Below are 22842 nucleotides of genomic sequence, written 5' to 3' on the forward strand. Positions count from 1 at the left end.
TCTCATTCACACTGTAGCGTTGCTCTACTGCCCCGAACTTGGCGCTCGCGTACTCAATTATGCGAGGCTCGCCAGCATCTCCAAGCTGTAACAATATGGCTCCTATTCCCTGTTGGCTTGCGTCCGTTTGTACAATTATTTGCTTCCCTGGATCTAGTCAGGCCAGCAAGTGACATTGCTGGAAACGCTGTTTCAATTCCTCGAAAGCTGCTTGCATTTCCATGGTCCACCGGTAGGACTTTTTTGGTGACAGCTGTTCGGTCAGTGGTGCGGCAATGACAGAGAACTCTGGTATGAACGCACGTAGCCAATTGGCCAGTCCGATGAACCGTTGCAGCTGCTTACGAGTGTTTGGGATAGGCTTGTTTACAATGATAGACAGTTGTTGTGACATTGACCGATTCCCCTCCGCATTCACGACCAGGCCCAAAAAATCTAGTTCCGTTGTACCTACGTGACATTTCTCGGGGTTACATGTAAGCCCGTGGGCGGCTAGTCGCTCTAGGATCAACGCGAGGTGGTGCGCATGTTCGTTCCATGTCTGTGACCAAATGATAATGTCATCAAGATGTGCGGCCGCGAACTTGCCCGCGTAGTCCCCTAACACACGCGTCATCATGTTCTGGAACGTGGCGGGTGCATCCTGCAATCCAAAGGGCATGGCGCAAAACTGAAACCGTCTGCCGTCCGGAGTCGTAAAAGCGGTTTTAGGGCGGTCCTCTGGGCGTATGGGTAATTGCCAGTAACCCGCTTTTAGATCTAACGAGGAAAAAATCTTTGCATTACCCAACCCCGCGATTGTATCTGCGATGTTCAACAGTGGAGGTGGTGCGTTTACTGTTACCTTGTTAATTGGTTTAAAATTAATGCAGAAACGTAAAGTGCCATCTTTTTTTTCCGCTAGCACGACCTGGAAGTTGTATGGGCTCTCGCTGGGCTCGATAATGCCATCTTGCAACATTTTTAGGTACTTGGAATTCAAACAAAATGAAATTAATATAATAAAAACCTTACATGCATTCACAAATACATTTCCCAGCTAATGAACTTAAAAATGGTGATTTTCAGTAGACATGTCCGACGCTGGTTGAAGCGCTCACCCTGGCAGGTGTTGAACACTGCGTCCTCCCCCTCCCCGTCCCCCTCACTGCCGGCGCGTGGCGTGGCGAGGTCCAGCTGCGCCATGATGGCGTACAGCCGCGCCTCTCCCTCCTCCGCCGGTGACGCCTTGCCGTCCTCCCCTTCTGGCACGCACATGCCTGCAACAGCCACCGTCCGCCCACATCGCAGCACTCACCTCTCTCGCAACAGTCCAGGTGCAGACCAAACTGTAGGCTTTTCCCTCACTTTGAGTCCTCTCACAGACTCATTCACCAGAGACAAGATTTAATGGTTTATATTTTAAGTCCAATTTTGTTTTAAAATAAGATTTTGATGTTTTTGTTTTTATTTTTATAAATGCTGTTTTTTTATATACTTACTCCACAAAATAGTTAAAATATATGTTGCATTTTTACGATAAAATAATGTGTAATAAATTGGTTTAAAATAGATACAATCAGGACAACAAAAAAATTGGTGAGCATTTGTGGTTTAAAAATGATTCAATATGAGATGCACAGTAAAATAAATTTAATTAATTTTGCTTTTTTATGCACTTTGGAAAAATCTTTTGTCCAAAATAATTACATTTTTAAAATTTTAAAAATTATAAGATTACTTTTTTTTTTCTAATTGGATTAAGTTTTGGTTAAATATGTGGTGTACTGACGTGCTTTTCAGTGTTATTTCAGTTTTATCGCAATTCACCATATAATCTTGTCTCTATTCAACACAGGCATAGGAAGATCTCATCACATATCAAACTGTTTTTTTTAATTACAAGCATTAATTTAACTGACTGTTAACTATCTTACTTTTAGACTCATAGCAAACCATTCCTGCTTGTTGCAGAGAGCGTGTTGCGTGTTATGAGGTAGACAGGCGCCTGTGAGGGCAATATAAATGAGAGAACACGAGAGGAGGTATGCTCTAAAGTTGCCAGCACTACCCACCAGGGGTGCTGGGGGCTCGGGGTTTAAAATTATTATTAAAACTGCTCAAACACCCCGGCGATACCTCGACTCCCACCAGAATCACTGATGGTTGCCTCTCTTTCATACACCGCACATAAATAACTGTTCAGTGTTCCAAGACCCGGCTTTGATCGCCGGGAGAATAAACTTGTCTTGGGTTATGAACTCTCTGCTGTGCCACTTGGGGGCAGCTAACTTTCCAGCACTCATGGAGGTGGAACCAATCATTTACACAAGCATCGTTCCTCCTGTTTATAGTTTAGGTTAGTTTAGGTTAGTTTAGGTTAGGTAAGGTTAGATTAGGTTAGGTTAGGTTAGGTTAGGTCACTTTACAAACTAACCACTGTCAGAAAAATCCTGAAGTGCTGCCCATCCAAGGGGCAACAATTCAGACAAACTTTCAAAAACACCACTGTCAGAAACATCCTGATGGGCTGCCCTTCCAAGGGGCAACAATTCAGACAACCTTTCAAGAACACTACCTACTGTTAGAAAAATCCTGATGGGCTGCCCATCCAAGGGGCAAGTTTTCAGGATTATTTAAACTCTTAAAGGAGCGTGTTTTCAGAAATTGGATGGGCTGCCCTTCCAGTCTCTGTACAAATAAACCACTGTCAGAAAAATCCTGAAGGGCTGCCCTTCCAATGGGCAACAATTCAGTAACCCCCTACAGTTCACACTCTTCACTGGAGCTAGGTTCAACAGTGGTTTTCCTCTTAACTCGCACCCGTCCACACACACAGTCTCGTGCCACTCAGTCACACACGCACAGTCTCGCCGCTCCCATTCACACTGCTCACAAAGGGAGGGGGGGTTTCTCATTTTCCTCACCGAACTCGCACTTCACTTCACTCATCTGTTGGAACTCTCATGACTCCCGGCATCGCCGCTTTTATATCCCTGGCAGTCTTTCTGGAACCGACTAGAGTGGTTGTGACGTGTCACGTCATCCTGAACCGACCTGATGCTCGAAGCATTCAGAATAATGGCACAATATTCACGCCACTCCACGCAGCGGCCTCTATACTCCCGCGGGATTACCAGGCCACTCACGGATAGATAACAGCACCGAGGAAGGTGAGCACGGGTGCAGGGGGTGGCTAAGTCCGGCCGCCCTAATTTCCCAACGATTTGCACGCGTTATGTCATAAACCATAAAAACCAAAATAATTTTGACTTTGTTTCCATGCACGCACAATAGCAATGACACTTGTGTAGCATTAAATAAAATGCAATGAATTAGTAATGCAATGAATTAATAATGTGACGAAACAACAAACAAAATTTTTCTTTTTTTTAATAGCTATTCACTTCCTTCCTTGCATAATTATTTCAGACGACACCCAAAGTGTTCAGCAAACGTTTATATACTGTCATCCTGCATATCAACAGCAGATATGGAGAGAAAAGCCAGAAGCTTTCAGGGCTAGTTTACCTCTCACACACCAGGATGCGGTAGTGGCAAATTCACTGGAGGAAAATCATGGCAGACACACATTTAGTAAACAACAGTGTCGAAAATTAGGTTAACAGGTTAAATAATCTTTTTAATAATAGGAAACGTTAAGTTTATGCTTTTTAAATTCTTATTAGAACAGAAATATATCTCCTATATCAATAACATTATTTTGTAACTCAGAAATGTTGGTAGAACCTACAAAGAAAAAAATATGATCAAGCCCTATTATACAAACAATGCAGTACATGAATTTTTAAATTTATTTTTAGGTAATTTAATATCTCAATGTTATTCAAAATTTATTTAAATGTACACTATTTCAAATGTATTTAGATATACATATATTTGTATTGTAAAATAGTAGTGTTGTGATTAAAATGGTAGTCAGCAAGCAACTTACCTGTTTGTAAAAAGAATTTTTTTTTTTTTTAAATACTCTCTTATGGAAAAACATTTTTGATTAGCTATTTGTGTTACTGGAACAAATTACAGTATTACTTTGAGGAGCAGGTGTTACAATGTTTGTCTAGATAATTGAGATAAAAAAAATTTATTATTTTTTTTTAACATTAGTTTAACCGTGTTTTTTTGTTATCCAAGGACCCCTTGCCAGTTATTAACCCAGATAATCGGTAGCCTACTGAGTATTAACCTGGAATTAGCAATTTGCTTGAATATGTGCCTAGCTGCATCCAGATTTTCCAAGTGGGAGAAACGAGTTAATTTGTGGTAATTAGGTACGAACAAATTTTTGGATTGAACACTTATTTTGTATTTTAGCCTGGATGACTCAACTCCCGGTAATTTGTTTAGTTGTCTCTGCTATTTTTGGCATTATTACAGCGGTGATAGGGACTAATTGTATAACATTTCAATTTTTTAAATTTAATTTTTATAATTTTTCAGGTTGTGACATAATCCCCAGCCAGGGGCAATGCTTTGCTGGTATGTAGTGCTGTTTTAAAGGCACGCAAAGACGCATTATCACAGCTCCAACTGTACTGCCTATCAGCACAGCATCTGACATTACATCTGTGAACAGCCATTTTCACAGCTCCCAAATAACTGGAATACCTATAAGCGCAGCATCTAGCATTACATCCTAGGATGTATATGAGCACAGATCACATATAACATTTGTGATGTGCCATTATCACAGCTCCTAAATAACTGTGATGCCTATGAGCACAGCATCAGAGACTGTGCATCCATGAAGTTCCATCATACAGTTACATAGGAGCTCCTGTGAGAACAGCATGGTCCAATACATCCATTTGAGCAAATATCACAGCTCCTTAATAACTGGGATGTCTATAAGTGATCTTTTGCTAGGCAACATACCAATGCATGGTGATCATCAATAAAACATTCAACTCATCATCACCTATGACTGGATGCCAGTTGCTACTAGAATTTGTATCATATGCTACACTAGTCAGACTTAAAGATTCCTTTAGACCATACATATATAAATTAATTAATACAGTATTTTATTGGTACAGCAATCAAACAAAACATATACTATCATGCTGTCAAGAAATAATCTACAGATAAACTGAATAAGTTTTATAACTGAATATAATCCTTCTAAACAATTTGCAACAATAAAAAAAAAGTTATAGTTTGTTACCATAAAAATAAAATATTGATTGCAAGAGTACAATTATTGCATCAGTATTGCTTAAATTAAGACTTTTAGCCATTCAGTAAAAGTTGAAAGGTAATCATTTCCCCTCATGCAATTCAAATTTGGTATTTATATTTGAGAATATTTTTATATTTGTATTCAAATTTTATATGAAACAAAAAACTGTTAATGAGAAAGGTCTAATATTAACTAGGGATGGGACGAATCCACATTTTGGTCGAATCTGAATCCTTGTTCGAATCCTCAGTGTTTGTCATCGAATCTCGAATCCCAGTCCCACACTAAACTTCACCACATGTTATTAAAAAAAATCACACATTTATTTTAAAAAATTACATAGGCCTATGTATTAAAAAAAATCATGTGTATTTATAAAATTGTAAAATAAGTGCATAGTGTATACACCTGATATAAAATAGAGACAAATAACATCAAAAACCACACACGTAAGTTTGCATCTGTCTAATTCTCTGTTAAATTAATCCTTCCTATGTTTTCAATAAAATACGTTTGTATAACAGACACCATTTAAAAAAAGTTACGTTTTTTCTGCAATGTTATATTATTGAAGGTTGGAAATGATAGAGTAGTTATGCTAATTGACAAAATGCAGCGTAGTTTATCTTATGTTTGTGCTATTTCCGTTACCTTTATAAAACAGTTTAGGTATACAACTTTCTAGAGCTGGGCGAACCTCAGTTCTCTGGTTTCGAACCGAACTGAATCGAACCATAGCCAAACAATTTTGAACCGAACCTCATAAAGAAATAATTGTTTTGAATTAAAATGAACCGACCACCTACATTTCGGTCTTTAACTGAATGGTGAGAAAGAAAGGTTCTCCAGCCATATGTAAAATTAAAACATTATATAGCTTAGCTTTATTAAAACATTATATAGCTTAGCTTTATTAAAACATTGCAAAACATTTTATAAGTAAAGTTTATGCAATAAATAATGAAGGAAAGAAAACAGTTTAGAGAAAATCATTTTGCATTTAATTTCTTTATATGTATATATATATATATATACTTTTAATTCATGAAGAAGTTCCATCTAAATTTCCAAAAGACTATCTTCCTTTTTCAGTGTACACTAAACCTTCATTAAAAAAATATATAAGATTATAAAGATGACGAACATTCAGCATTAGGCCACATAACATATTTTTGTGGTAGACATAACCTAACATTTTTAAAAAGTAAAACTTTTTAATAGGACATTAAAAAAAGTCGAATGTGAATTAAGTTACCAATCTACATTACAAAACCCGCTGACTGCAGTTGCTGTTTTCTTGGAAGAATGCTGCTCGTCAGAAGAAACTTTAGACATTTTTTGGGGTGGTTCTGGGTCATCTGGGTCGTCATTATCTTTTCTCCATTTGGAAATCTTAAACGACGTAAGCCTGCTCATCGCAAATCACCTCAAGAACAATAATATTGTAAACGTAACGTAAAAAGTGTGGTTATAGAAATTTGCGTCGGAAAAAAGAAAACACGAGAAATAATGATGGCTGCCGCGACTACGCTAGTCAACTTAGTACCATACTGTAAAATTTACTGAACCAGTACTTTTAATACACAAGATTAAATTAATATTTTCAGTACCGGACTGTTATAACCAAAAAGGCCAAAGAAAATAAATACATTCCAGTAATTTAAAATACGTAATTTACGTAATCATTTCCTACCGCATTTGTCTTGTGTTAACTTGATCACGTTAGTTTTGCCGAAATACGAGAGTTTTCGTACATGCGCTTTAGTTTAACGTATGGGGTACGCAATCTTTGGTGATTTTACAACACTTCTCGTACACGCACTATAGTTAAAGGTATAATATACAATACCTTTGGCATTTGTACGATAGTTTATATTACGTAGTACGAGAAATGCATACAAAAAACAAAGCGCGCCTATATGAAAAAATGCTATGAGAGTTATGCGACGATTAATAATTTTTTTTATTATTATTTTGTCTGCGCTTGAAACTGTTGAAGCGACGATTATGCGATAAAAGTCGGAATATTACAAGTAAGGGAATTTTGTTGTGCTGTTTTGAGAATGGTCTCAAATGGGGGTTAGAAAATTATAAAAACGTAATTTTTTTTTAAACGAACGTTCGGTTTTTCGAATATATTTTAAGAGGTTTCGAACCGAACGTAAGGATTCGGTTCGGTTCGAAATTTTCAAACTTCGCCCAGCACTACAATTTTCAATTACTACTACCTAAAACTCTTAAAAACCCACCTCGAATCCCAACTCGGATCCTACGAATCCTCGAATCCATAGGATTCGGTATGTTCGACGAATCCAAGATTCGAAAATCCCATCCCTAATATTAACTCAAATTAAGAATGAAAACAAACAAAGAATAGTGCTGTATTTTCAGCCAGTACCAAGAAAATATTATGACTGCCTTACCAGGTTCACTGTCTTTACTTTCGGTGTCGCAGTGTGGAGACTGTTCACTCGTATCCTTGTCCAGCTTTTCCTCTTGATGCATGTTCCTGTGGTCGGATTCTTCCGAATAGTCGTCTTCTACTGGAGACAGCACTTGATCAACGTCCACTTCTCCTATGTTTTCTTCGGTATCACACACTCTGTAAAGTGTAATCCAGTCAACAAACTACAAAGCAATATAGGTATACAGTCACATTCATTTAGCTTACTAATAATATTATTTACTCGTCCTATTGTTAATAAACATACATATGTAAGTAAATACATCCTAGTCAGTAAACTTTTACATATATGATCAAATGTAAACCACAGTTGCCAATTATATAGTAAATGCCAGTGAATGTCATCTTAAAGTTCCAAGGTAGTGAAGTAATTCTAGAAATTCTAAAAACTATAGCAGAAACCGATCCTTTTAGAAATGAGTAACATTTACCCAAAGGCTGACTGCCAGTAAACTTCATGACCGTAAAACAAATACATAGTCTAAAATGTACATAGAATCCACAGACATTTAAGTTGCTTTAGAATGCAAAGCAAGCTGGTAGTCTTGAGTACGACCCATATACGCTAGGCTGTAGAGGAAATAAAAATGTGCTATTTCAGTGCATGTGCTTCTTTCTGATTTAAATGATTACACAAGCTAATGTTGAAAACCAAAATAAGCAATAGCTTGGTGTTGGTTGTGGATGTATTGGTACAGAAAATTATTAACGTGCATTGACATATAGGTACCATTTCTTATACGAAGGTAATAATAGTCAAGTTATCGGTTTCATCTTATTCCCAACAAACTAACAAATTAAAATCAGCCAAATTATGAAAACAATTTATATTCTACAGAAAAAAAGTAATAATAATTTAAACGAGAGTTCAGGGTTTCTACAAACTTTGAATTCAAAATTCCTAAGCCTCTCCAGGTTTTCCAGACCTGAATCAACAGTTTCTGTGAGATTCCAGATAAACCACAGTCACGCGGCACCATTCGTGTGGATTAGGGGTAAAGGATGGTTTACAAAGTAAGAGAACCTATATATTAACTATAAAATATTTTCACACCAATGTCCCCTTTGAGTTCTAAGATAGAAGTCAACTTAAATTTTTCTTTAACTATTATCATTACTTATGATAAAAAATGACCACAAACATGAATGCGCAAAAGTGTAATTTTATAATCAAGCATAGAATTTATGACTATACAAGCACACATAAATCTTGTCATAACTAATACTAAAAAAATGTACTTCCCCTTCTCATTAATGCACATTAAACATGGCCCACAAAATAGATTTAATATTTATCACCAATGCATTAGCTATAAAAGAGAACTGTAAAAATGTGACACACATCCTTTTCAATGGACATTTTAGTACCATTTGCAGTTTGAAGCAACAAACCTTTTTTAAGATGTTGAGTGTGTGTTCTGGAACTGTGTTGCAGTTGTAATATGGCAGCCATTGTGCTAATGTGAATTTTTTATGCAAAGATAATAAAAAGCAGTAAAAATCTTTCATTGTTCTCAAGAGACTTTGTTTTCATTATCAATCACTTAGAGTAAAATGTTTACAAAATTTAAACAGTATTTTCGAACCCAACCAATTCATCAAGTGTTTTCTATGTATGTGCATGCAATTCAGACAAATTTTGAGCTAGTCAAGAAGTTTGGGTTATAACATGGTGTGTCTGTGTTTGTCTAAACCCATCTCGCTTTCACCCTCTTGTCCGCACACACTGCAGCACTCCTCAAAAAACTCAACATCCTATCCCCGACTTGCCCTCTGCTGCTTGGACAGCTAGAATAAGTGAACACAGCCAATAACTATTTTCTAACTTATAGTGCAAATATTTTGAGAACTTTGTTACTTTTTGAAATAAAACTTTTTTGCTGAGGGGATAACAATTTTTGAGCATTACGAAAATTCCGATCGCATGAGGGGAAATAGTTAGGTACGTGGTGGGGGAACCGTTAGAGGAGATGGCAGGGAAAGGTAGAAATGACACAGCATTCTTGCATTCTTGCTCTCTTGCTCTCTTGTGCTCTCTTGTGCTCTCTTGTGCTCTCTTGCGCTCTCTCGCACTCTCTCTCTTGCTCTTTCTCTTTTCTCTCTTGCTCTCTCTTGCTTTCTCTTGCTTTCTCTTGCTCTCTCTCCTCTCTCGTTCACTCACGCTCTCGCACACTTGCGCAGTTTCATGTGCGCGGTTGTTTCTTGAGGGTGGATGTCACACTATCCCTACTCTGGGGCCGTTGGCGCGGTCGTGATTGCTGGAGCAGCCTTGAGCGGGCTCCATGTGGTGGCGTGTGGCTCGAGCTGAACTCTGCCATGCTGCAGGGATAGGCGGGTCATGGCAATAGAGACCCGCCTCGCCTGACACCACCCCGACTTTAGCGAGTATTTTGGCAGAGGGCAACACAACGGGTTGAGCTTATGGTTGTACACCATGCCATGGGACATATTCTAAGAAAATACTGTTCCTACATGTATGTATTATTAATTTAATTGCTTGTGTAAATCAGTATTGTTAAACAGTGTTATGTAAGTACTGTTTTAACTGTGTAACTAAATATTTCTGCTGGTATAATGCTTTTCACGCTTTAGCTCTCACACATCTGCTAATTTGAGGAAACTCCTGTCAGATATGACTGCCACCTGGAACATTCCTGGACCTGAAGACCACAGAACTGTGAAAATATTTATGGTAACTGACAATGCACGAAATCTACGTTCTGCAATTGAGAAAACAAAGTGGATACATAGACCATGTTTTGTTTACTCTCTCCAGCTGGCAATAAAAGATGGTATAGATCAATCAGAAAATGTCAAAAAGGTACTAGCTAAAGGTCGTACTGTATGGGCCAGGAATCTAGCGAGCTGTCTGTGCGGGGGTGAAGGGGAAAGAGTGGTTCAAGGCCGGCAAGGGAAGTAGGGGTTGAAGGGGAAGGGAGTATCATGCGATAGGAAATTCCGTCTCCCTTCCTGCGTTACTAACCGTGTGAAGTATATAGACAGGTAGTGTGCGACGAGTAATGGAGGTGAATGTAAAGCGTAGGAAAAGTAATAAAGTGATTCACAGCAAAGAGAGAGAAATTATTAATAAAATAATATCAATTTGTGATCAAGAAGCTCGTGAAAAATGCCTTTCGATTCCTATTCACAAAGAAACGGAACGTGCTGCAAATTATACAGATGTAAGCAAAGCAACAGTGATGCGTATTAGAAAGAAACAAATTGCAATGCCAAATGAACTGCATACAACACCAGCCGGGCGAGCATGGTTCTCTTTTACGCACTTCATAGGGATGACGCGTCATCGGTATGACGCTTCGCTACTAAAAGTGAGCATGGATCTTTTTTCGCCTTCTGGAAGACGCCTTAGTTACGACATGCCCGTCATACGTAAGGCGCAATGGCTTGTCAGTCGTAGACCCGTCATAGGCGTCATAACCCCGTCATACAGCCGACTACGTATGTAACTTTCATTTAATACTGGAAATAATTCTTTCAAATGAGTTAAATAATATATTTCGTGATATTTAAGGTTTTGCCTCAATTATATTTACTCAGAAATTACGTATGTGAGATATACGATGTATCTAAAAAAAAGTTATGTTTTGCTCTGAACAAACTTCGAAACAACTTGTTTCCGATAATAATCACGCCGCATAAATAAATAGTTTCTATGTTTCGTGTGAATAAGACAAATTGATTCTTTTTTCTCGTTATTTTTAACTGCACAATACTCAGTTTACCAAAATATATCATACTAAAAAAATTGCCAATCTGCCTACTTTTGTCATATCACATAATAAAAAAATAAAGGTCAGGACAAAATAACGTAATATTACAACTAGATAGAAGATACCATCACATTTGTTAATTATTCTGCATAAAAGTTAAGTGTAAAACACCTATAAGCGTGTGGCTTATTAAACTTCTAAAAACAACTCATTTCCCCTTCAGCTTCCATACGTGTAATAAAAAAAATCACTTGAAAAAATAAAATACATGCATTGATAAGGTTGAAAATACACAATGCCGCTGATAAATACATAGTAGTCTGATGGTTATTTTAAACCTTCGTTTTATCGCATTTTAAACACAAAGCATTTCCTGCAAACATTTAGTGACTTTTAGGTTAGGCCTACTCCCCACCCTCGTTGGTGGCTAGGTTTGCTCCTGCTGTATCGCATATTGAAACGTATTTTATTCACCTAAGATTCGCCCATATACTTTCAGTATGATAAAATGGTAACAATGTAGGAATAATAGTGTTTCACGTAGAGTTGAAAGGTTTCGTGTTTATAGTTCATACGAAAATTGTAATTTGTGAGAGGAGCGGCTTGTGTGAAAAGAAAGTACCTAATTAATTCCGTTAAAGGGTATTTTTAGTTCCTCTACTCTTCTGGTAGTTATAAAATGCAGACACAATACTGTCAACTACAGTTTACTTAATAAATTATATTCAGGCATTTAATTAACAACACCGACTTCGTGTTATATTGTTTCAAGCTTGCAAGATGCTAAATAATTAATATTATCAGCGTATTCACCCAATACATATGCTACGGTAAAATAGTGTGAATAAAATTTGCAGTGCACTAGAAAATATGCTATACACAAGTCTAAGGATAATGTAATTAAATATAACAGTAGTATTTTTTGAACAGTCGGACGTATAGCACACCGAGTTGTTTCGGTACCTTTAAATCGGCAAATTAACGTTAACGGTGACGAAAATTACCAAATAATGATTAAATCAGGTCTAGTATTGTAAAGTTTCACATCGAGTCACAAAAGTGTTTTTTCAATTTTCATCATATGATTTAAAGTAATAATAACTGACCATTGAAAACAAAATTAATAATAACGGGTAACACGTTTCACAAGATCGCTAAATAACATTTTCATATTAAAAACTACAAATTTTCACAGTTTCTAATGCACTCCTTAACCTTCTTATATACTATTTAATAATCATAAACGACTTTGCTATGTAAAATGATTTTATTATATTTTGAGACTGAGACGTGACGTGTGTTTCACTGAGCAAAAAATAGAATGTAAAACTTATATTTACGGAAAACCAACAGGCTTACAATAAAAAATGATATAAATATTGAATATAGTTGTGGAAAATATATAATTCAATAGACACATGATGCCTAAGTTTTACGAATGTCCACAATCTTGTTTTCGTGTAGGTAATTTTCTATTGGCTGTAAATTGCTAGCAGATACACCAACTGCCAAATAAAACACATCCTTTCTGTAAATTCACTGCCAACCTCTGCATATTTTCGATTGCCAAGCCGTCGTAGGTAAGGCGCCTTAGCGATGACGGGAGAGATATGACGATGGGATCCGTGCTCACATTTTCACGTGGCCGTCATAACTCCGCCGTCATACCGGCGACGCGTCGGCGCTATGACGGTGGCGAGGAAAAGAACCATGCTCGACCCACAGGGAAAAAGAGGTAAGCCATGCTTTTTAAACATGTGTAATGTGCATTAGTGATATTAAACAAAGTGTATTTATCATTGGTTATGTTAGTTTTACAAAATATATCAGACGTTCATATGTTTTTTTTTATTATTAAGATTGCTACAGCATAATATTTTATGTGCAGGCCACGAAAAACACGCAAGATTGAGATTGACAGCTTTGATAAACGTGTCATAAGAGACACAATCCAAGAATTCTATGCGGTTAAAAAAGATGTCCCCACAGTACGCAAATTGATTCCCGTATTAAAGGAAAAGATAGATTGGCAGTGGAGCCCTTCGTTGCTCAAGAGATTATTGCGAAGTATGGGCTTCGTCTGGAAACGGTGCGAAGACAGACGGCGTTTGTTAATCGAACGAGCTGACATAGTAACGTGGCGCTCCAAGTACCTCACTCAAATTAGACATTGTAGGTCTGAAGGTAAGGAAGTGTTTTACCTTGATGAGTCGTGGGTGGATACTAATCTCACATTCCAGAAATGCTGGCAACGCAAAAATGACGTAACGGGAGTAACTAAAGGAAATGCAACCAAGAGGCTAATATTGGTTCATACTGGTTCAAAATGTTGATTTCTCCCAGGGGGATTATTGATATACAAGTCAGGTACGACAGTCGGAGATTATCACTGGGAAACGAATGCTGCAATTTTGAAAAATGGCTGTCTGAACGTGTTCTACCAAACTTTCCGCCATCTTCTGCTGTAGTAATGGACAATGCGCCATATCACTCCAAACAAGAGGATCAGCCTCCTTCGAAATACAGTACAAAAAACGAAATGATTACATGGCTAAAACGCAGAAGTGTAGAGTGTGATGAAAAAATGCTGAAATGTATGTATGTTATTGGAACTAGTAGAAAAACACAAACCAAAGGAGAAAATATTTTGGGTTGATCAACTTTTAAAAAATGCAGAACATCATGTCATTCGACTCCCACCATACATGTGTGAGTTCAACGCTATTGAATTAGCGTGGGCAAAGATAAAGAGGTGCATTCAGGAATTTAATACCGTGGGAGAGTTCTCTGCGCAAGCACATCAGACGCACACACTGGATGCTGTTAACTCTTTAACAAAGGATGACTGGGTAGGCTACTGCAATCATGTTCAAAAATTAGAAGACGAATACTGGAAGAGGGACTGCATCATAGACATGGCAATGGACCAGTTCTTAATAAATATACATGACCACAGTGACAGTGACGAATTCCTTTCAACAAGTAACAGTGTAATGGACAACAGTGATGAAAATAGTGATACTGACAGTGCCACATCGTGTTTGGCTCAGCCTTTGTAAGAAATGGTATTTACGTATTCTATGACTTATAGAGATCTGGTAATATTTTAATGTTTCCATATCGCCTCGTTACACATAACTAAGAGGTGCAATTTTGCCACTGTTGGCTTACATTAGCAGCGGATCTAACCAACACTGCCATCACTGTGGTGAGTTTCGAAACTTTAGTCAAATTTTTTTTACAGTCACGTCATGTTAGAATTATAAGTGTCTATTTATATACGTTCAGTGTAACAAAATGCCATTACGTTTTTACAGATACACAATTAAATGTTAAGCTTTCATTACTGCGCTGCATGTTTTCATAACGCCTAATATATAGCCGGGCCGTGCCTAGTTCCGTGCGCGCCGCCCCGCCGCCGCTTCATTCTGCCGATCCGTGCCGAGCAATGTTTGTTGTCGGAACTATGGGATGCAGCTCGCTACTTTCATGGTCCCTACAGTAGTATTGTTGCACACTGTTCTAGGAGTTCTGTTGCCACTGCCCGACTTGTAGCTGAACTGAATGCCAAAGACTTGCCATGCTTGAAGTTAATCAATCATGTTGACACACGTTGGTCTTTAGAGTTAGCAATGCTGGAGAGGCTGATTCTGCTTAAAGAAGCTGTAGTAGCTGAACTGACATCTTCCAGTGCAGACATTGATTGTTTTTTCAAATACTGAATGGAAGCTTGTTGAAAGTGTGGTTGGTGTGCTAAAACTATTTTCTGAAGCCACTGAAAATGCTTGTGGTAATTTTTACCCCACAGCAAGCATGATAATTCCAACACTACACTGTCTAGATGCAACACTTGTGTCATTTGTTTTAAAAAACTCTTTTCAACCAGGAGGGGTTCCTTTTGCCAGATGTTTGATGAAATGTTTGAAATCAAGATTTCCTCTGTACAAAAAGGATAGTGTCAATGTCATCTGTACAATTGTTGACCCAAGGTTCAAGGATGCTCTCTTTAGTCACGAAGATAAGGTGAATAAACACTTCCTCCTCAAACAAAAATGCAATCTTTATCATCCACCTGAATTCACACCTTAAGAATGTGAAAAATCATTCATTTCCTCTTCATCATTGTGGGCAGCGCTAGATATTATACCTATGCAAGAAACACCATAACTTCGGCAGGAAGAAGCAGAAATCACTACTTACTTGACATCACCCCGTGTAGCAAGAAGTATTAACCCATATCATGAGTGGTGGAAGCAAAGCAAACATCAGAACCCAAAAATTTCCTAAGTCGCCACTAGATATTTGCCCATTCCAGCAAAACAAGTTGCAAGCGAAAGAATGTTTTCTGCATCTGGCAATATTGTGACAGAAAGAAGGGAGTTACTGCATCCAGACCACGTAGAGCAGCTGACATTCCTTCATGATAATTATAAGAAAAAATAATCTCACCTGTTCCAGTTTCACTCCAACTCCAGTGATAGAAAGATAGCAGAATATTGAAATTAGTGTCACTGAAAAATAAAACTTTACTTCATATAATGTGCTTTAAATTAATGAAGCTGCTTCTACTATATTATTTGTTTTAGTATTCTACATTTTATGTACAAAATTAGTATTTATTACTGCCAACTAAAATTCAAAGAAAAAGATTCGAGGTTCGGGAATCTTTAAAGATTCGATTCGTGATTCGATTCGAGACAAAAATCCTAGATTCGCAGAAGCCTAGTCACGTAACAACCATAAACAACTTGGTGCAATCGCCATAGATGATGAAACTGTAAAAGAATTGTCCGAGAATAAACATGTGAAACGCGTCAAAGATTGTGTTCATATCGAAAACCACAACAAACACATTACAAGATGGCGATGAAGTTGTGCTGGCCCTATTTGCACTGCCAGCGCTGTCGAGTTTCTGGACGATATTTTAATCACATACACAACTGCATGTTTACATTCTGCGTACATTATGATATTCAATGAAAATCAACATCCCGTAACGGTAAATAGAATGCGAGAATAACGTGGTAGTAAATATTGTGTTAAAAAGTTTCCTTTTGTTTTGAATTTTTTTTTATCAGTGAAGTCTGTCGTTTATGGTTACGTAATGGAGAAAAGGAAACGGCATAAGTTTTCAGTGGCGGAAAAATTAAACATAACACGAGTTGATTCGGCAAAAGAACTTTCAATTTCCATCAGCAAACTCAATACGATTTTGAAGAATCGTAATAGCACTGCAGAAAATGCAGCAAAATGCGGGCCAAGTGCAAAAAAACGAAAATACTGTAAAGAATCAAAATTTAAAGAAGTTGAAGATATTCTTGTGGAGTGGTTTGTGGGTGCACGTTCTGCGAATCTGCCAATCAGCGGGTCCATTTTGCGAGAAAAAGCTCGTGTTATTGCATCCCGGCTTGGCATTAAAGATTTCACAGCTTCCAATGGATGGCTAGACAGGTTCAAACAAAGCCATAATGTTGTTTACAAAGTTGTATGCGGCGAGAGTAAGAGTGTGAATGAAGAGACAGTGGAACACTGGAAGGAAACTCAGCTTAAGAAGAAGATTGCCAGCTATTCTCCGAAAAATGTATTTAATGCTGATGAAACTGGATTGTTTGATAATTTATAGTGTTCTGCCTGACAAAACCTTCACTTTTAAAGGTGAGAAGTGCAATGGAGGAAAGTTAAGTAAGCAACAAATCACTGTACTTTTGTGTGCAAATGCTGATGGAAGTGAAAAGTTGCCTCTCTATGTTATTGGCAAGGTTATGAAACCAAGGTGTTTCAAAAACGTACGCACCCTTCCTACCAAGTACACAGCGAACAAAAAGTCATGGATGACGAGTGCACTGTTCCAGAGCCAAAGTCATGGATGACGAGTTCACTGTTCCAGAGCCAACTTCATGCACTTGATGCCAAAATGGGTGTACAAAACAGGAAAATTGTTTTGTTTATTGACCAGTGCCCTGCACACATGGGCAACATACAGCTTCGTAATACAGAAGTTGTTTTTTTCCCTGCGAACTGCACCAGTGAACTACAGCCACTGGACCTAGGTATTATACAGTCGTTCAAGTTCCTGTACCGAAAATACCTGGTCACAAGAGTGGTGACCATGCTTGACAGCGGTAAGGATCCCTCGACAATGAAGATTGATGTATTGACAGCCTTACACTTAACAGCTAGAGCATGGAAAGAGGTCACAGTTACAACGATCCAAAATTGTTTTGCGAAGGCAGGCTTTTTTTTTCCAGAGGCAGGTTGTAGTGCCAGTGAAGATGATGGTGTCACCATCATAGAGGATGTGCCTGAGTATTGCCAACTGTCTCAAAAGGAGTCTTTAAAGGACTATGTGGCAATTGACCAGCAGGTAGTTACCTCACAAGTCCAGTGTGTGGAGGACATTATCAATAGTGGCATCACCAACTCACAAGAAGATGATGATGAATGATGATGATGAAGAAGAAGAGTGACAAGACGAACCAGTTCCTACTACAAGAGATGTAATCGCAGCTCTTCAAACATTGCGCAGTTATATATCAAGTTCTGAAGGCAGTGCTAGTTCATTTGATAACTTTTATAATTTGGAGAGGCAAATAATCTCCTTGAACAGCCAAAAAAGCAAGCTGAGGAAAATTTCAGATTTTTTTTGTTAGGAAGTAATCAGAAAAACTTTTTGGATTTCATTCTATTTTTATTTTTGTTAAATGTGGTAAATTAATTGATTAAATACTAGAGTAAAATTTGTTGTTAGTGTGTTCGTACCTGCATTATAGTATGTGCTATTAAACAAAAGGAAAAAAATACTAAATAAGGTAAGCTGTACTCCTTTTTATACTTTTCCCCTTATTTACACTTTCCCGCTTTTTACACTTTTTTACTTTGTCCCCATGAAAAGTGCAAATAAGGGGTTTTGCTGTATTTATAACTCAATGGTGTGAGTAAAGTTACGTTTATATGTGTCTAACTTGATTCTTTGAATTTTGGTAAATGTTTCTTGCCCATTTTGGAATGTGTATTCAATCAAAATATAGTTTAAAAAAAATACTCAAAGGTGAATGAACCTAATCTCTACCAGACATTAAAACAAATGTGATTTGAACATTCCTAGAGTGGAATGTTAAAATCAGGCCCTATGGGATTGTCCGTAACTGTAAAATAAGGGTTAGTGCTAACACCTACTTCAAATGCGCAGCTCTGGCACGCATGTCGGTCCGCTGGTGCTGCGACGAGCCCTCGGCGTGGCCCAGGTCTCTGTAGCCGCCCACCGCCTCCACCAGGGGGGTGACGAAGCTCCCGAGGAACACCCGCAGGCCGAGCCGCACCACCAGCTGCAGGAGGAAGCTGTGGTGGTACAGCTTCACGGCGCCAGCGTCATCTCGGTAGTCGTACAGGGCGAGCACGGAGGGCAGCAGATGCTGGGCCGTCCCGCCGGGCCCCAGCGCGGCGGCCACGGGGTCGAACAGACACCACGCGGCCGGCACGCACGTGGCGGGGTCCTCCAGCAGTTGCACCACGTAGGGCAGGAGGAGGCCCAGGCCCTCCCCGGACAGCTGGGGCAGCAGGACGGCCAGCTCCCTGGCCGCGCTCTTCACCCGGCACTCGGCCGGCTCGTCCCGGAGAGCCTCCGGCAGCCGGAGCAGGCGCGGGAAGCAGCGAGGGAACGGGAGCACGGCCGCGAACAGCACCGGCTGCAACAGCTGGTGGGCAGAGGGCGGGGGGAGGCCCTGCCGTGTGACCGGCGGGTAACGGAAGGGCCCCGGGGGCCGACCCTCGCCCGTGCGGAGAAGCAGCGAGACGACGTGCCTTGCACAGGGTGGCAGACCATCCCCTGACCAACGCAGTACGGAGCGGCATGCTTCCAGACGCTGGTCGAAGCACCCCGAGTTGTGGCTGTCCAGAGCCCGCAACTTGGACGACAGGAACAACTCTACTATCAGACATCCCAGCACCTGCGACACACACATCCTCACTACTGTAAGTATCTCGGTCCTATTTCTTATCGATCTTGTATATTTCATGTAAGATGACCACATTTCAGGTTAATGTTATTACCCGTTCTCTTTCTTTCCTCATCTACTCAATATGAGTTGCCAATCTGTATTGCACTCACTTCACATTGGTAAACCCTACTTACAGCCAATGTGCATTTTGCCTCTTCGGCTAACATCTATTTAGAGATTTTTTGTGTCTACTACTTGGTGCCTGTTTATGGTTCCACTATCTTTAAAGGTTAATAGCTCTCGACCATCTGTTTATGGACTAATCTCCTTCATTTCTTTTCAGATAGATGCCTTTCTGCAGCATCAAGCGAATGCTGCGACCAGAATAAAACTACAAAATCATCACAGGCAGTTCCATATCCCGTATAATTTTCCATTAACTCATTTGGCACTAATAGGTAGCTGTTTGCGTGTCAAGGAGGACAGATTCCACTACTGTGTTCTTTGGGCAAAATCTAAGGCCGTGCACCGGATATCATCTTCATTCGACATTGACGGACTGTCAATTTTGTGAATGCTCTGGCAGGGAACCAATGCCTCATTAAGACCACTGAATGAGACCCGAAGCAGATGAAATGTTGTCTGCATCTATGCCTTACATGACACTGTTGCATCTCCCCTGACTTGGCTGCCTTGTGACGAGGTAGCTACCAAAACACCGACAAACATCTCTACCTCTGATCACCCCCGTCCTAAAGAGGGGTGTTCCCTAGTAGAGGGTGGGTATCAGAGAAGGGATCAAAATCTATGCATATGTCACAAGAAGCTTTACAAAACATTACTCGTAAAATTCCCGGACTTAACATTCACTTTTCTCCAGCAGACTGGACCCTGGCCGAAGAGGTCATCGAGCTATTAAAACTATTCAAGGAAGCGACTTTGTCTCTCAGTTCATTAAACTGTATGATATCTGATGTTATACCTCTAGTTAACAGCCTTGACAGGGGTCTCCAAAAATTCAAGATAAAGAAAGTGTTTGGTTTGAAATCTGCTATTACTGGAATGCTGCATTCGTTGCACAGTAGATTTGATGGTGTAGAATATAACATCGAAGTGTATGCAGCTGTGACAATTTTGGATCCATGATACAAAAACAGGTAGGTGTAAGGATGTTCAAATGTTCAAAATACAATAATACTCGGCCAGTATGTTAGTGCCTTGACCATTTAGGCCCTAATGAAAAGATGTTCACTGTTTCAATTCAAAATCAAATTACAGTAATTTTTTAGTGACTTTAATGTTTAATATACAAAATTTTATTTTTGCACAAATGAGTATCTACTAAAAATCAATATTTCCACGTACATAGTTGGTAGTTATACAAACACTTTAAAATCAAGTTGATTTTTGTATAGAGATAGAAAGTCTTGAAATAAAAAAAATTTAATATTTTTCCAGGGTGTTTCAAGATCTTCACTCAGCAGAAAGGGCTGTAGACTGGCTGGCTGAACGTGTCCGACCTGAGAATTGCCCAGATCCCAAGTTACCAGTTAAATAGCACACAGAGAAATTTCTTTATCAGCTCTTCAAGTTATTTGTTCACAGTTGATTGAAGATTCACAGACAGCCTCAAAAACTGAAAATAGTTTATCAAATGAAGTTGCACAGTATCTATCAGAACCAAACATACCCCAATTGAATGACCGCCCACTGGCGTACTGGAAGGCAAATTCTATCTTTCCGAGACTGAAATTGTTAGCAAGAATATATCTTGGCTTTCCACCTGCCTCAATTCATTCTGAAAGATTGTTTAGCTCTGCAGGTGGAATTTGTACCAAAATTCGGAATCGCCTTTCACCTGAACACATTCAAATTAGGGCTGGGCCGATTCCGATTCTTAACCCTTAACTAGTGATGTGCAGCTTTGTAACACAAACAATGTTGTTGGGTCCCTGGGGGCCCGATTTAAAAAAAAATCTTAAATAATAATACTTTATTTTAAAAAATTGCAGTTGCATCTCTCAAACATTCTCCACATTCTTAGGGTTACAAAAAATAAGTTTGGGTAATAATAAATAGTAATAGCAAAACATATTTTTACAGACCATCATACAAAAAGTTAATGAATTGTTAAGCTAACTATTTAGATGTGCTAATATAATAATTAGTTGGGCTAACTCGATAGACTCACTATTTGTAGTATGAGAAAGTACTGAAAAGCTATATTTGAGTAAAATTTGTAAAACTAATAAATTTCAACTATATATGATTAATGTTTTTTTCAGCCAAAAAAACATTAGATATCACAATTTCCAGTCAAGCCTTAAATTATTTATTGCATGCAAATTTATTTTTTAATGACCGAAATATGTTATAATAAAAGTTTATGAACAAGAATAAACAGTAAATAAATAAAGCTACAGTCACAGTAAATCAAAATATTACAATAACTGAATTGCTATGTGCTCTGTTCATAATTGAAATGTACGTACACCTTTATGTCTCTTCAAATAAACATTCTTGAGTAATAACAAAATAGGCAGTCTTTATGTGGCAGAAGTGTTTTTGATTCACAAATAAATTTCTTGAAAAGGCTGGAAATATGTGATGCCAATAAACACAGTATCATCTTTCAAAACACATTTTGGTAAAGAAAGAAGGAAGATACTCAGTTCTTGAACAATGCTAGAAGCAAAGAAATATAATTTTTCAGCCTGTTCATCACCAGAATCTTCTGCACAGCTTGGGCAGACCTTCTTGGTGCACTGAAGACAAACTGGACTTGTACACGAAGCACAAATATATGTTGTCTTCTTTCTCTTAGAAGCAGGGCAGGACTGACATCTTTTCCGACTTTCTCGTGACAGTCACTCTTCCCTTTGGCTCTGTTCTGGTAGTGCAGTTCCAAGAGTACGCCCTATTGCTTGCCTCAGTGAACGAGGTAGCCGAGTATTCACAACTCGAAGTTTCAGGTAGGGCTCAATTAGCTGTTTTGCTAATTCTTTCATGAAGTCCGCTCTTTCCGTTACCTTTCTCTTCTTGTAGGATTGGTGAAGAATAAATCCATTGACAGCACTCATATCAAGTATTCTAAAGAAAACAACCACTGTCCATCTCCTTGTTCGCCGACTGCTGGAGTAGTTTGCGCACATCTGATCTACTGTGTCAACTCCACCTTTAGTGTTGTAGAAACTGATAATTTCAGGCTTGTTGGATGATGTGTCATTTTCTTTGCTGTGATGCATAGATGATATTAGTAGCACTGCTTTCCCTTTCTTTGGTACATGTGAAAGTAGTGTCATTTTATTTGTGAACCCATATACGGTCGATCCGACTTCCCGCTCTCTTGATGGCAAGAACTGTTTTGGTATTTGAGGTTTGTTTTTCTTCAGAGTGCCAACAAAAGTCAACCCATTTTCTAGGAATGTCTCTACTAGTTCAATTGATGAATACCAATTGTCTCCTGTGACATTTCTGTTAGTTTGAAGAATAGGCTGGCAGAGACGGAGGGCCGCTTGAGTTGGAATGGAA

General features: G+C 38.7%; 1 protein-coding gene across 1 annotated transcript in view; it reads right to left on the reverse strand.

Moving 5' to 3' along the window:
- Positions 1-22842, reverse strand: part of LOC134531630 (WD repeat-containing protein 81) — a 203950-nt gene that overhangs the window by 128726 nt on the left and 52382 nt on the right. Inside the window, exons 11-13 of the mRNA XM_063367388.1 lie at positions 18551-19320; positions 7603-7781; positions 1101-1259 (exon numbers count right to left, since the gene is read on the reverse strand). Of these exons, the coding sequence (XP_063223458.1) occupies positions 1101-1259; positions 7603-7781; positions 18551-19320 (1108 nt within the window). The remainder of the gene's footprint in view (positions 1-1100; positions 1260-7602; positions 7782-18550; positions 19321-22842) is intronic.

Source organism: Bacillus rossius, chromosome 5 (genome assembly GCF_032445375.1).
Source record: "Bacillus rossius redtenbacheri isolate Brsri chromosome 5, Brsri_v3, whole genome shotgun sequence".
In the NCBI taxonomy this organism is placed as follows: domain Eukaryota; kingdom Metazoa; phylum Arthropoda; class Insecta; order Phasmatodea; family Bacillidae; genus Bacillus; species Bacillus rossius.